Raw genomic sequence first — 16,453 nt, forward strand, 5'->3', positions numbered from 1 at the left:
CCCAATCCCCTAATTAACTAAGTAAGTCCTGCCCTGTTCAAACTACCAAAATGCATTACCTTGCATTTGTCTTAATTAAACTCCATCTACCATTCGTCAGCCCACTGGCCCAATTGATCAAGATCTTGCTGCAATTGAAGATAACCTGCCTCACTGTCCACCATGCCACCAATCTTGATGTCCTCTGCAAACTTACTAACCATGTCCCCTGTAGTTTTAACATAGTTTTACTTATTTACTGTCTTCCCAATACTTCCCATTTTACTCTGGAGACTGTTGGCTTGATATCTTTTTTTCAACTAACCTCAGCTATGCCACAAAGCAACACTTCTTTTTAAATATGCCAAATCCTGCCTGAAATCTCACCCCTCTCTGATTGGAACCCCGCCCCCCCCAACCTCTTTTAAAATGGCACAGAGCTTTTCTTTTACTTGGTCTTCCTTCACTAGCACTTCAATCCTTAATCCTGTTGTCGATTTTCCCCAGCCTTTTAACATTTGGAATGTGAGGAGCCACAGGGGGTGATATTAGCAAAAAACTCTTAAGTTCGAACGAGCGTGAAAATAGGAGAGAATCACACTTATTTCTTTCAGTGAGCTTTCAGACATGATCTTCTGCCACATAGTGGAAGAAAAAAGACAAAATGTAATTCATGCTAATAGTGGGAGTGGATGGAATCAACACTTGCCCGAAAGCTGGCTGCTGACAGCTAGAGGGCATTATTTGCATACATAAATCTCTCAGCGTTCTGTGTAGAATGTATATAGAACACTGAAGATCTGTCACTCACCCATGCCCCTTGCATCCTGGGCTCACTAATAATATTGAAATAAGTCATGCTGACAATCCAGGGCCAGTGAGATCAATAGAGGCAAGAAATCAGGTGCAAACCTGGTTTCTTATCTTTCTCATGATCTACTGGCTCACCAGTCAACTGGCATGACGAGCTGGTAAGATTACCACCCCAATGTTTGTTTCTTCTACTTAGGATCTTTTTTGGACATTCTTGATGCAACAAAATCCCACCTTTGTCAATAATTTTCTTTTTGTAGTGTCCTAACTATGTTAGGAGCTGTGAATTTTACACATGCGAATTCAAAGTAACACACATCAGGTTTATCCATCAAATCATGTAACCTTCTCTTAAAGCAATCATGCTACTACTTAAATATATAACAATACCCATTTAACAATAATTGTCATGGTGATCATAAAATAGTCTCCTGTTAATTTTGACCTATAGCTTCCATGATAACTTTGTCCCAAAAATGTTGTTAGTGTCATTAATAATGGGAAAGGGTAATTTCTTGCGAGGTTTACATTTACAAAAGGTAAAATGGATCTTTAATTTTCATTCACATTCATTTAGATCTGATAATCTTGGTTTTGTTTTTATTTCACCACTGAAAAATACAACCATTATTTCATCATTGTAAAATACTACAGTAAGGCAACAGGTTTTAAAAAAACATTTTATTAATTAATCATGGATAATCACAAATGAACCCTTCCAAATGGGTTTTTTTAAATGCAAAGTATCAGAATGAAATGCTATAATGTGCAGATATATATGTTACAAATACATAAATAGAACTTTTGAAAATTTAGAATAATTGCCAGAGGATAGATTAACTTATATTTACAAATAGTTTTTTTTCTGGTATTTGTATAACCTCCAAAGAGTAGAATTAAAATGTAGAAACTGTTTCTTTTTTTTACAAATTATGTGCATGCATGCTTATTGTACGTGATTGATTCAACATTGACATAATCACTTTTTTGCATGCTGCCTCTTGGAGATGGCACTTTTTTAGGTGGTCTGGGAGGGGCTCCTTTAATTGTCTGTTTTGGTACAGCATAGTCATCTACAGAAGGGTTGTATGGATATTCATAACCTAAGGAGTCATTCAGTCTGCCTTGCACTTTCCACGCTTCACTTAGTTCTTTCGCCTCATCGTAAAGCAAATTATCATCATCCACTTCATATATGTGCTCACCCTTCTTGCGATTTGTGCTTTGATGAAAGACATTTGTACATTCTGATCTATTGGATCCACTGTACACAGTGTCATAAAGAGATTCCGGATGCTGAGTCATTATGATAGAAGGTATACTCTTTTTAACAGAGTTATGTTCATTGCTAATCTTGCTGGGAAACCTGAAAAAGGACTCATTGATTTTGTGTGATAGGGTATCCTCTCTGTGAGATGTAATGTTGCTTTTCTGTCTTCCTATTTGCCTTGGTATGGATTTTGTACTGTTTGGTGGTTCCAGAGGGAGTGTCAGATGACCCCCTTCTGGACTTGTGTCCGAATATAGCGCAGCGCGATTCTCCACTGTGTCTGCTGATAATTTAGAATTCACTTTATCATGTGATGCAAATAGAGGAGATGCTGGGAAGCTGTACTGAAACCTGACTGGCGATTTACTTAGCGGAGTGCATGCCTGATTGTCTGGAGAAGAGTCATAACACAAGTGATGCATGCCTTCAGAAACGTCTGATATTACAGATGACACTTTTTTAGCTAGTTGTGATTTATGTTCAGCAACATGCTCCTTGTGAGATCTTGCGCTCCCTGAATGGGACTTACAAGTAACAGAGTCAGCAGGGAATAAACTGTAATTTTCTAAAGGATCAGAGTTGCAGCGTTCCTCTTCGCTGTCGCCCTTTTGCATCTTTACAGCAGCATTCACAGACATAAAAATTTGCTCTCCCTGCTTCGTTTCAAATTCAAACTTGCCTGGGCCAGATTTGCACCTTCTTCCTGATTCAATCGAAAACATTCTCTGAAAAATGAAAATAGTAATGATCTTAAAAAAAATGATTGTATAAACATTATAGCATTCACTCTTCAGTACTATTCTGCCAATAGGTTCATATTAAATTCTGCAGTCCCGATTTTCTGATCTCTGCCAGCATGACTCGCCACTGTGAGTTTGCAATTGTGGAAATATACCTTATATCCTGCCTTCAATATCAACAAAATACACCGTTCACTTTTCATCAATTCTGCCTTTCAGGGGCACAGGGTACCTTTTTCTGTGCAGGAATGGCAAGGTCACTGGCTCACAAACTAAACTTTGACATCCTCAGTAATGGAAAAAAGCTCATCAAAGCTTACTGATGAAGAGGAGTGAAAATTCTGGCTGCTGCTTGAATCATTATGGCCCTCTGGGTTCCAGGGATTTGGGTAGGGAGCACAGGGACTGAGCCCCTTTTGTTTTTTAATAGGAGATCTAATTCAATATCCCAATAAGTTCCTTATCTTCTTGGCTGTGTCTAAGAGGCAGCTCCTTAATCCACTTCAATACCCCATCTCCTTCAAAGACATTTTATCATGCAAACACAGTTGATGTAACACACATAGTCTTTTACTTCCTTTCGCTTCACCATCCAAAGCACCAAACATTCCCTCCAGATAAAGCGGAGATTTACATGTACCTCTTTCTATTTAGTCTATTCTATTTGCTGCTGACAACGCGGTCTCCTCTACAATGGGAAGACCAAAACCAAGGTGGGGTGACCATTTTGCATTCAGTCTACAAGCATGACCCCAAGCTTCTAGTGACCCATTGTTTTAATTCTTCACCTTGCACTCATGCTGACATCTGCGCCTCTGGCTTGCTACACTGTTCCACTGAAGCTCAGTGAGTTTGAAGAATAACACCCCTTCTTTTGATTAGGCTTTTTGCAGCCTACTGGATTCATAGGAGCACATCATAGAATCCTACAGTGCAGAAGGAGGTCATTCAGCCCATTGAGTCTGCACCGACCACAATCTCACCCAGACCCTATCTCCCTAATCACGTAACCCTATGCATTTAACTGAGCTAGGACCCCTGACACTAAGGGGCAATTCAACCTAACCCACACATCTTTGGAATGTGGGAGGAAACCAAAGCACCCAGACAAAACCCACGCAGACATGTGGAGAGTGTGTAGACTCTACACACAGTGACCCAAGCCGGGAATTGAACCCAGATCCCTGATGCTGTGAGGCAGCAGTGCTAACCACTGTGCTACTGTGCAGCCCCCAACATTGAGTTCAACAGTTTTATACTGTTAAATGTGAACCCCCCCATTTTGTTTTCTTTTCTTTGCATGGTACTGTTTCTCCCTCATTTTCACTTACAGTTGGTAACACACCTGTTCTAGACACAACTTTTGTTTTTTTTGCTTCTTTCTTTGCCCCTTCACCATTCCCTTTGGTCCTGCAAGACAAACTCTCCTGACATCCAAACTCGCACGTCTTCCAATTCAACACAGATTTTCCTTTTGTCCATTCCCCACTCACTCCTTGTTCAAAACTTATTACATCTCTAACTATTCCCAGCTCTATAAAGGTCATCCACCTGTTTTGCTTTCCACAGATGCTCAGTGATCCATTGAGTATTTACAATATTTTCTGTTTCCCTTCAGACAACTGTTATGCTTCATTTCCTTACAGAGTGTGGTGGAACTGATTGCTTCTGGGCAAATCAATCTTACAGCAAATTCCAACTGAGGTGGACATTTTGCCTATGTAAATAAGAGCTTACTGGATGCTTCAAGCATTAGTGGAGGATGCATATTTTTGTTTTTACCCAATAAAATGGATAATGCTCTTTTAATGGTATGTGTGTCTGTGTCCTTCTATTGAATTGGTACTACTTGGATCAATGATCCCTTGCATCACCTCCTCCACACTGACAGGCTCCCTCTTGATGGCAAAAATTCCCCAATGTGTTCCCAAAAGTACATATGGAATAAGGTCCAAACCAGGAAAAACTTTTCTGCTCCATTTAATGGGATGAATGAGTTGGATTTGTGGAAATTTGACCAAATTTAACTGGGCGGCACTGTGGCACTGTGCTTAGCATTGCTGCCTCACAGTCCCAGGGACCCAAATTCAATTCCGGCTTTGCGTGACTGTGTGGAGTTTGCACATTCTCCCCATGTCCGCATGGATTTCTTTGAGGTGCTTCGGTTTCCTCCCACAGTCCAAAGATGTGCAGGTTAAGTTGACTGGCCATGCTAAATTGACCCTTAGTGTCGGGGATTAGTGGGGTAAAGACATGGGTAACAGGGCTAGGGGGCCTGGGTGGGATTGTTGTCGGTGCAAGCTCAATGGGTCAAATGGTTTCTTTCTGCACTGTAGGGATTCTATGAAAATCTATATTCCTACGTTCTTTCAGCTGGTGGAATCTGTGGAAATTTACCAATTCTTAGTGACATTCTTAACATACTAAGCTGAGATGGCATTATTTTCAATGAGTACTACTCAACAATAGCATACGAGTAACAATCATTACATTCATTTGGTGCAAGTTGTGCATAAGAAAGAAGCATGATGGACACACACTAAATCCTGTTTAAATATGAACTTAAAAATTAAAATAAATGAAGGATACCTTGTCACCGCCAAATCTTCGTAGAAACATATAAGGCCATTCATAAACTACTTGCTCAGCGATGATATTTTTCAAAATTAGTGCATCTTTGCCTGCTTTCAGAAGATACATTCCACTAAGTTCACATCTCTCTGAAGCATCTGTTCTTCTTATCAAGACTTTATACTCATTTACTGAAAACAAAGAGGTAAAATCAAGAGTAAAAAAGGTGCATCGTTGGTCATTATCAGTGCATAGTAATGCTACTCTCTTCTGGAATCCCCTTTTTCTCACCTGCTATCCTGAAAACAGTGCTTCATGTACGAACAGGAGTAATAGGCTTTGAGGACAATCAGGAGATCCTCAAAAGAGAATGGAATTGTCTGCTTGCAAAGCTGCTCAAATAAGAAACCTTGGCCAAACAAAATGCTTTCAGAGCAGACAGGACTGTTGCAGTTATTGGAGAATGTACCAGCAGCTGCTTCACAATGCTGACAAGTGTGCAGGGCACAACACTTCACATAGGTTGGCCACTGAGGGAGCTCAAGAATGCTGGACACTTCGCTGCCAATCCTTATTCACGCACAGCAAATGACCAGGAATTTCCCCTTTCCAAAACTTGGAATATTTATTACCTTTATTGGAACTATGCAATAAGCTATCATAACTATTGCTCTATGTGGTTAAAATTAATTTCTTCTTCCATCTCTCCCTACCACACACGTGCACTCAATGATTTTCATTAGCATGAGTAAGAGCATTAGGTTCAAAAGGTTTCATTAGCTAGAGCCTCAGAAGATAGCTTACAACTTTCGACTTAAGTAAACAATATAAATGTGTGTCAAAACAGTTTCAACCTATCAATATGGCTAAATGCCAACCTTTTTTTGTGATATTTTCATGCCCGTACTCTTACTGTTTCATGCCATGAGTGAATCTATTATCACAAATTTGGAAATCTTCATAGCGAAGGAAGCCATTCAGCCCATTGAATCTGCACTGACTCTGAAAAAGTATTCTGCTTAATCCATTGCCCTGCCTTATCCCCATAATGCTGCACATTCTCTCTTTTCAAGTATCAATCCAGTTCCCTTTTGAATATTTTGATCAAACCTATCCCTATCACTTTTCAGGAAGTTCATTTCAGACTCTAACCACCTGCTGGCTGAAAGAAGTTTTCCTTGCCAATTATTTTGAATCTGTGATCTAATTCCTGAAGCTTTATTGAGTAGGAAGTTACACATACACACACATGTACGCATGCACACACACGTACACATGCACACACACACTCTGTGATATGTAATACTATAACGGTGATTTAAATCAATTTACTTACAGCTCCTGACACGTATCATAAATCCTTTCCCCTTTGAATGGAACATGAGAAGTAAAACTCTGCAGATTTCCAGAATGTAAGTGCAGTGCCTTAACAATGTAACATGTTACTTGTATTCCTAGTTACTGGGAAACTTGTGATGCTGATTTCTCTGTTTTTTAACAAGTTCTTATGTGTTGTGACTGCTCTCTATTGTGTAAAACAATTACTACCAGCAGCTCCATTGGGTTTCAGAAAGTTATTTATACAAAGGAAATATTGACATTCTTTGTTGTCACAACTGCAATGCACTAAAACGGTTGCCACAAAAAGTACAAACGCCAGATATAGAGGTGTCTGGTACAAGACAGAGGATATACCAGCCAAAAATTGGACTGTTAAGTATAAATTCAGCCAAATGTATACCAAATCAACACGTTTAAGATGTTGATGTCTTTGTATGGACGTCAGCTCCAGGTCCATCATCCATATAATCCCTCACAACTGATACCTTACTGCAGGCCTAAGGCTGAAATTTTTTAGCCCTTTCTGCTGGCAGGATCTTCCAGTTCCACCAATGTCGACCCCCCTTCTGTGCATTTCCTGTTGGCAGAGAGTGCTGGGCAGGCAAAACCCTGTAGACAGATCCCACTGGTGGCCAGTGATGGGCTGCCTCGTCTCTCAGATAATACACTGGGGAGGACTAGGGGGCAGGTTCTCTTTCTGCTACTTGTGTCCTAACTAACATCATAAGTCATGTTCACCATGTCTCCTGCTGGCGCTGATCTACACTTGCTTCCAGTTAAGCAACAACTTGATTTTTAAAATTCTCAGCTTGGTCTTCAAATCTCTCCAAGACCTAATTCCTTTTTATCTCTGTAATTTCCTCTTACAGAGCTTTACATCCCTCCTAGATACACATGTTCTTCCAATTTTGTCCTCAAAAAAAACTTTCCAATTGCAATCACTTCACTACTGGTGGCTGTGCTTTGAGCTGCCAAGAACTTAAGCTGTCGAATTCCCTTCCTAAATCCCTCTGCTTATCTACCTCTGTCTTCCTTTTAAGACATCCTTAAAGCGGCATGGTAACGTAGTGGTTAGCAGTGCTGCTTCACAGCTCCAGGGATCTGGGTTTAAATCCTGGCTCGGGTCACTGTCTGTGTGGAGTTTGCACATGCTTCCTCTGTCTGCGAGGGTTTCCTCCGGGTGCTCCAGTTTCCTCCCACAGTCCAAAGATGTGCAGGCTAGGTTGATCAGCCATTCTAAATTTCCCCTTAGTGTCCCGGGATGCATAGGTTAGAGGGATTAGTGGGTAAATGTATGGGGTAGGGCCTGGCTGGGACTGTGTTTGGTGCAGACTCAATGGGCCGAATGGCCTCTTTTTGCACTGTAGGCTTCTATAAGCATGGCTCTTGGGGCAAGTTATCACTTTGTGTCTTGATTTCAAATTTGATTGGTACTGCTTTTATGAAATGTTCGCATTTCACTACACTAATGGTGCTGAACATTATGATTATTTAATGTACAGGTGGCTGGAGTATGCCATCTTCATAGGGATATGCTTAGCGAAAGGTACCTCAAAAGGGTATCTCTGGTGGTTGTTTGACCCAATGCTAAACATGTTGTGGGTTGAGACAACCCATCACAGCTATGAGTAGTCTGCATGGAGACGATGAAGAAGGGGTTAATTGGAAAAAAACCATTAACGTCAGTGCTTTCTCTTCAGATAGTTGTATTTCCACAGTTATTGCCCCCACCTCCCCAACTCTGACCTCTCTCCGAAATACTAGAGACTAGTGTAATCAGATTCTTACAAAAAATGAAGTCAGTAAAAACTGTGACTTTTTTTAAAAAAACATTTAAATAATTAATATATTTAGTGCTGACAGATTGATGTGATCTGACAATTATTTTCTATTCTCAAATGTACATCTGATAATATCACATTATAACCAAGTTGAAAAAATATCACTCATCTCTTGTGCAGAGCATGTTGTACCAATACAATGAGATAAACCAGAACATTACAATGTCCAAATCAACGATGGAAAAAAAAGCCTCAAAACCTTCCACTACTGACTGTAATCTAAAAATGTCTCAAGCACAAAGCTTTTGCAATCTTTGATGGAAATTAGCAACTAGCACAATTCTGTTCTATTTTAAAGTAGCATTTATTATTATACCTGTTTACTGTTTCTTTCAATACCTCTTCCTTCCTCTGCTTTTGGACACGATGTTATTTTCCGTTGAGGTCAATGCATCAGTGACAAATATATGTACAAAATTGTTGCTACTAAATTACCTTATATGATATACCATTGTAATTACAAAAACTAATAATTAACTTAATCAGTTATTTTTATCTATTCTATTTCTGCTATAGATTTATAAATTGTGAATACAAAAGGGATATAGCCGCATTTCAGACATTTAAAATACCAGATTGAAACTGAGTTTATATTTGGAGAGCTCTTACTCTCAACCAAAGGAATAAATTGCATTTATATTATGCTTTCCAAGATATATAAAATCATAGCATGGTCAGAGCACAAAAAGAGGTCATTCGACCTCTTTGTGACTGTGCTGACTCAATGAAGGAATGATTCACCTTGTGCCACTCCCTGCCTTCTCCCTGCAGCCTTGCAAATTTTTCCTTTTCAAATAATGATCCAATTCTCTTTTGAAAGCCTCAATGTGGCCTCAATTTAGACAAATGCGAGGTGATGCATTTTGGTAGATTGAACCAGGGCAGGACTTACTCAGTTAATGGTAAGGCGTTGTGGACAGTTACAGAACAAAGAGATCTAGGGGTACGTGTTCATAGCTCCTTGAAATTGGAGTCACAGGTGGACAGAGTGGTGAAAAAGGCATTCGGCATGCTTGATTTCATTGGTCAGAACATTGAATACAGGAGTTGGGGTGTCTTGTTGAAGTTGTACAAGACATTAGTAAGGCCACACTTGGAATACTGTGTGAAATTCTGGTCACCCTATTATAGAAAGGATATTATTAAACTAGAAAGAGTGTAGAAAAGAGTTAGTAGGATGCTACCGGGACTTGATAGATTGAGTTATAAGGAGAGGCTGAATGAACTGGGACTCTTTTCTCTGGAGCGTAAGAGGCTGAGGGGTGACCTTATAGAGGTTTATAAAATAATGAGGGGCACAGACAAGGTAGATAGTCAATGTTTTTTTCCCAAAGGTAGGGGAGTCTATAACTAGAGGGCAGAGGTTTAAGGTGAGAGGGGAGAGAAACAAAAGTCTCCAGAGGGGCAATTTTTTTCACACAGTGGGTGGTGAGTATCTGGAACAAGCTGTCAGAAGTAGTAGTAGAGGCAGGTACAAATTTATCTTTTAAAAAGCATTTTGATAGTTACATGGATACAATGGTTATAGAAGGATATGGACCAAATGCGAGCAATTGGGATTAGCTAAGGGGTTTAAAAAAAAGGCGGCATGGAACAAGTTGGGCCAAAGGGCCTGTTTCCACGCTGTAAATCTCTATGACTCTATGACTATGACTCTGTACCCTGCCTCTACTACACTCTCAGGCAATGCATTCCAAGCCCTAATCACTCACTGTGTGAAAAGGTTTTTCCACACATTACTATAATCAGTAAAATGTTCTAGGCACTTTATAGCCAAATAAAGCACTTTTAAAGCATGGTCATTGTTGTAATGTAGGTAACACAGCACCAAAGGCCAAACTGTGCACAGTAAGGTCCCACAGATAATAATGTGGGGTGGGATTTTAGTCTCATTCATCCTGAAACCGTAAAGTTCTGCCTGAGGTCAATGGACCATTCCATTGTCTGTCCTTCACCTGCTCCAATTCCTGTGGCGGGAGTGATGGTAACATTCCAGCCATGGTATATTTTCATGGCATTGGTTGAGGGAGAAATGTTGGCCTGCACACTAGGAAAAACTCTCTTCCTCTTCTTCCAAATAGTCATAGGATCTTTTACATCACTTGATAGTGCAGATGATGTATTGATTTAATGGATCACCTAAAAGACATCACCATCAGGACCCCTCAATACAGTCTTGGACTGTCAGTTCACATTTTATGCTCAGGCTTCTGGAGTGGAACTTGAGCTCACAACCACTGATTAAGATGCAAAATTACTATCACTGAACTGCAACTGTGACAATTAAAGTATGTATGAAAACTGCAATTTGGCAGATTAGAATCAAAGAGGTTTCCAGTATGGAAACAGACCCTTCAGCCCAACTTGTCAACTCCACCCAGTTTTTATCATTACATTAGTCCCAGTTGCCCACATTTGGCTCACATCCCTCTATACCCATTGTATCAATAAACTGTCTAAATGCTTTGTAAAAGACAAATTTGTATCCACCTCTATTACTGCTGCTGGCAGTTCATTACAGACACTCACCACCCTCTAAGTGAAAAAATTGCCTCTCTGGACACTTCTGTATCTTTCCCCTTTCACCTTAAACCTATGCCCTCTAGTTTTAGACTCCTCTACCTTTGGGTAAAAATGTTGACTATTTACCTTATCTTCTTTTTAGCCAAGGCCTCAATATCCTGAGTCATCCAGGGTTCCCTACTTCTACCAGTCGTGCCCTTCAGTCTAAGAGGAATGTGCTTGCCCTGAACCCTGGTTAACACACTTGAAAGTCTCCCACTTACCAGACGTTCTTTTGCCTTTTCACAGACTCCCCCAATTAACTTCTGAAAGTTCCTGCCTCATACCATCAAAATTGGCCTTTCCCCAATTTAGAATTTTAACTTTTGGGCCATTCTTAAAACCAATGGAAGTATGGTCAATGGTTCCAAAGTGATCCCTCACTAACACTTGTGTTACCTCCCCTTCTTTATTTCCCATGAGGAGGTCAGGTTTTGCCCCCCTCTCTAGTCAGGCTATCCATGTACTGAATGAGAAATTGTTCTTGAATACACTCAACAAACTTCTCTCCATTCAAGCCCCTAATACAATGGCTGTCCCAGTCAATGTTGGGAAAGTTAAAATTCCCTACTATTACCACACTATTTTTCTTGCAGCTATCTGTAATTTCCTTATATATTTACTCCTCAATTTCCCATTGACTATTTGGGGGTCTGTACAATCCTATCAAAATGATCTCTCCCTTTTTATTTTTCAGTTCTACCATTTAGACTCAGTGGAGAAACCCTTGGATATGTATCCCCTCAGCACTGGCATGATGCTCTCCCTAATCAAAAACACGACTCTCCCTCCTCTCTTATTTCCTGTTCTATCTTTCTTAAAGCATCTGTACCCTGGAACATTGAGTAGCCAGTCCTGCCCCTTCCTTATCTATTTTTCAGTAATAGCTACAATATCCCAGTCCCATGTACCTGTGCATGCCTTGAGTTCATCTGCCTTTCCTGTCAGGCCTCTTGCATTGAAATAAATACAATTTAATCCAGACTTCCCTCAGTCTCTGTTCTGCTTCCATAGACCATCTGTCTGGTCATGTTTTGAACACTCTCCGTTGTGTTTTATTTCTCTTAGCCTTACTGGGTCCATTCACTGAGCTCTCCACAGTCTCTGTACTCTATACTGTGGCCTTTTTGTTTCTTGCCTTTGGTTTCTCTGTCTTGCACTTTTTCCCTTACTGTCTTTTGTTTCTTTACTTCCCTCTGACTGCCTGCATCAGTTCCCATCCCCCTGCCACATTAGTTTAAACCCTCTCCAGCAGATTGACCGTGATGTTTTTCACATTGAATCTATTTGGTCTTTGATAGCAATCAAGCTTACAAAATAACACTAAGAACAAATATCACATGATCTTGCCAGATTGTGCCAGATACTGCAGCAAATGACAGAAAATTGTCCAATGTGGCCTAACTTCATATCTTTGCCCTGCCTTAAATTTTCAGCTCCCACAACTGTTACCTGCCCTCTCTCTACCCACCACCTGTATACGTGTCAATGCCTACAGGGAGCTGAGGTATGACAAGTCCCCCAACTTCCCTCCCTACTGCCATTGTATTTACCAAAGCCAGGCCCTGGTGCCCTCCTATTGCTGCTTGGAGGGAAAGGGCTTGGCAGTAGCCTTTTCTCCTCCTCTATGCATCTCAATCATTATGCGGCAAGTTCTTGACTTGGAAAATAATTACATCATTCATTTCCAGCATTCTGTCTCTGAGCGTTGCAGGACAGACTTGCTACAGCATTTTAAAAAATATAATTGTTCATTGGATCAAAGGGTCACTGACAAGGCCAGCATCAATTGTGCAACATTAATTGCCTTTGAGAGGATGTGGGAGAATCGCCTTCTTAATCTGCTCTTCGTATGGTGAAGACAATTCCACTGTGCTGCTAGATAGGAGGTCCAACATTTTGTCACAGCAATGATGAAGGAATGACAATCTTATTTCAAAGAGATTGAAATAATCTCTTCGAATTATTTACAACTGGTGGCGATCCAATGTGCCTTCTTCCCTTGTCTTTCTAGATAGTAGAGATTGAGGACCAACGCATCCCAGACATAGTCTCTTCCACCTTCTTCCATTGGGGAAAAAGTACAGAAGTCTGAGGTCATATGCCACTGACTCAAGAACAATTTTTTCCCTACTGCCATCAGACTTTTGAATGGACCTACCATATATTAAGTTGATCTTTCCCTATTCCCTAGTTATGATAGTAACACTACATTCTGAACACTCTGCTTTCCTTCTCTATGAGTGGTAAGCTTTGTCTGTATAGTACACAAGAAATACTTTTCACTGCATACTAATACAAGTGACAATAATAAATCAAATCAAATCAAATCAAAAATTGGAAGGTTCTGTAGATGAAGACTTGGCTGGAATGCATTTTCTACACACTACAGCACCATGCAGGGAGCTTGCTGCGTATTCTTAATGACCTCCAAAGTGGAAATAATGGTTGGTGTTAAAGCAAGTTTAGGCTAACAGGTGGAAGTCCCACCCTGCTGCAATGCTGGCAACAAGGAGAATCTGAGTATATCACTCAATTAATATTGCCTTCTTGATATTCTATTTTTTACACACTGTGGAAAAATTGTAACTTTAGATCTGATTTACTGATGTCATATGCATTTACTCCAAAATATTACAAAGGCACTGATGAGACCAATGGCAGGAAGTGGTCTTATTTACGTAAACTGAACATCACAAAATACCATATTTGGACAATCTGAATCTGACTGTTTTCCAACTTGACTGATAAATATTGCAATAAAGCTAATAAGGGATGACTTGAAAATATTTTAACAATAGGGAATATAAAATATATTAAGAAGATAGGGAGTTTTTTTTCTGATTATATCCCAATGAACTACTTTTCTATATTAAAGCCTTCAGAAGTCGTTGAGTTTAAACCTGAATACATAGATTCACTGTTCTAAATCACTTGGAAAATCAGCTTGCACAAATCATTTTCTACTGAGTACTTGCGGTTGATATTTTGCACAAAGAACCACTATCGTTTTTTTTCAGTGAGAACAGATGCAGCAAAGTACAATCAGGAACTGATGTTGAGATAGGCAATACTGTTTTCACCAGGACAGCAACATTTAACCCAGGGATTTTTTCCTCTGGAATTTGACATTTCCAGAACATTACTAGAAATTTCAAAAAAGGCTAATTTAGGCTGGATTTCTTGCCACTGTTAAGCAGCAGGACGGTGTACCAAGCAGACAATGTCATCTACTTCACACTGCTCTGCCTTTGCAACTGTTGGAATAACAACCAACTGAGCAAATATAATTCATTACAACCATGTGAGAAGGTGTGAAAATTATTTCTTTAATCTGCCACGCCAGGTCTCTCCAGAACATGTTTTTTTTTGGTGAATGTGCAAGGATGAGTACATTTATTCAATTGTCCATGTTGATTTCAAAAACTATTCTGGCAGGCTGTCTCAAGTTTAAAACACAAAGAGGTTAGTTTTTATTGACTTAAAATCTCACCCAAGTGAAGTCTTCATGCTGCTGAGTATGGAGGTTCTTAGTATGTATACTTCCCTGATCACTAGGCTGGCCGAATAATTTCTCGTTCTTCACCACTATAACAAAATTTGACGGGTGGCATGGTGGCACAGTGGTTAGTGCTGCTGCCTCATAGGGCCTGGGACCTGGGTTTGATTCCTGGCTTGGGCCACTGTCTGTGCATAGTTAGCACATTTTCCCCATGTCCACGTGAGTTTCCTCCGATCTGCTTTCCTCCCACAGTCCAAGGATATGTGGGTTAGGTGGATTGGCCATGCTAAATTGCCCCTTAGTGTCAAGGGGACTAGCCAGAGTAAATGCATAGGGTTTTAAGACCTGGGTGGGATTGTGGTCGGTGCAGACTTGATGGGCCAAATGGCCTCCTTCTGCACTGTGTGATTCTATGATCTATGATAATCTGTGAACTTATTCACTCAAACCCCAGCACTTTTTGCGATTTGACTGCTAGGAGGTGAGGAGGTTGTAATTTGATTTTTGTTCTCAATAGGAATTCTGGAATGTCTTCCAACAATTCACTGTTAGTGAATTTTCCATCAATACTGCTGAACTTGGTCTGTCTCATTTTGCTCACCCTGTATGGGTTTCACTGCTGTGGTCTCCACAAGTGTTGTTTTCTTTTGGGTATGTTTTCTTCCTCCTTCCTCCTTTGTTTTGGAAATGGGCTTTCCCCTGACCTGTTCTAGTTCCCCTGGAATACTACTGCTCCAAATGCTTAGTCAGTTTTGCTGTACTCTCCTATGGATTTTCAACTGAATGGAGCATCACTCCTGCTCTCCCTGATCCATTTGGGAACTTCTCTGGTCCCCATTTAAATCTTCCACATGGATGTCTGCTAACAGATCACTGCCTCTCTTCCTTCATCCTTTTTAAGTGTTACAGAGCCTTCATGGACTTCTTTCACTTTTCCTCGTCTATATTTAACCCTTTCAACTTCCTCTGTTCTTATTTTGATTCTTTTGTTACTTCTGCTGGCCTGGCTAATTGCAACATCCTTGATTTCTTACATCTTTGAGCCTGCAACCATTGTTCTTTTTTAGCTTTCCTGGTTTTATGCTGACCTGTTTTAGTTCTCCTGGCCTTTTTAAAGCTTTGAACTTTTGAAACTCAAATGGCCCTTCCCTAGCCATGCCAGCTCTCCCTCTAGAGCTTCCAAACCCCTCTCAGTTCCCTGCACTCCAGCAGATTCCAGCTAGCTTTCTCTAGCCTCTTCAGCCTCTCTGGACTGTCCTTCACATTTTGGGAGTATTATGCTCCAGCCTGTCTCAGCTGCTTCTTCCTCTGTACACAGTTCACATAGGCCTACCTCCCTACCCTGCTGCCCTCTTTGGAAAGCTTTCTCTCTCTTTTCTCTTCCCTCTCTTGCTCTTTCTACTCTTTCCTCACTATCTCTTTCCCTTGCTGGAAATCTGTGTCATCTCTGTTATAGCTGTATTTTCACTAAAGTTATTTTTGCTTTATAATTTTCCTCAGGTTTGCTATCTAATTCTCTGGCCACCTGTTTTAATATTTCAAATTTTCTGGCTTTTGAGAAAAATTCTGACTCCAAATTTTTAGCAACACTTTTCAACTCCTCAAGGGACAGAACTTTTAAATCATCCAAAATACTTTTGAGCTGGTCTACGAGAAACTAGTGTCAAATTTGGGCATGTTAGTGCTCTAATACTGTGCACAATAAAGCCCAGACTCGTGGCTAGAGATTAATTTAGTTCCCACTTCCAATTCCTCTTGTGGTATGCAGATTCAATCCCTAATGTCCCCAAACTTCTGCTCCGGCCACAGGACAAGAGGCAAGAATGACTTCCCT

General features: G+C 40.3%; 1 protein-coding gene across 1 annotated transcript in view; it reads right to left on the reverse strand.

The window, feature by feature from the left end:
- Positions 1-1,515: 1,515 nt before the first annotated feature.
- LOC145354218 (docking protein 1-like) overlaps positions 1,516-16,453 on the reverse strand; it is a 36,281-nt gene continuing 21,343 nt past the window's right edge. The window contains exons 4-5 of the mRNA XM_080205300.1: positions 5,392-5,564; positions 1,516-2,787 (exon numbers count right to left, since the gene is read on the reverse strand). Of these exons, the coding sequence (XP_080061426.1) occupies positions 1,723-2,787; positions 5,392-5,564 (1,238 nt within the window). The 3' untranslated portion in view covers positions 1,516-1,722. The remainder of the gene's footprint in view (positions 2,788-5,391; positions 5,565-16,453) is intronic.

The sequence above is a fragment of the Carcharhinus amblyrhynchos genome, chromosome 17 (assembly GCF_965287045.1).
Source record: "Carcharhinus amblyrhynchos chromosome 17, sCarAmb.v2.hapA, whole genome shotgun sequence".
Lineage (NCBI taxonomy): Eukaryota > Metazoa > Chordata > Chondrichthyes > Carcharhiniformes > Carcharhinidae > Carcharhinus > Carcharhinus amblyrhynchos.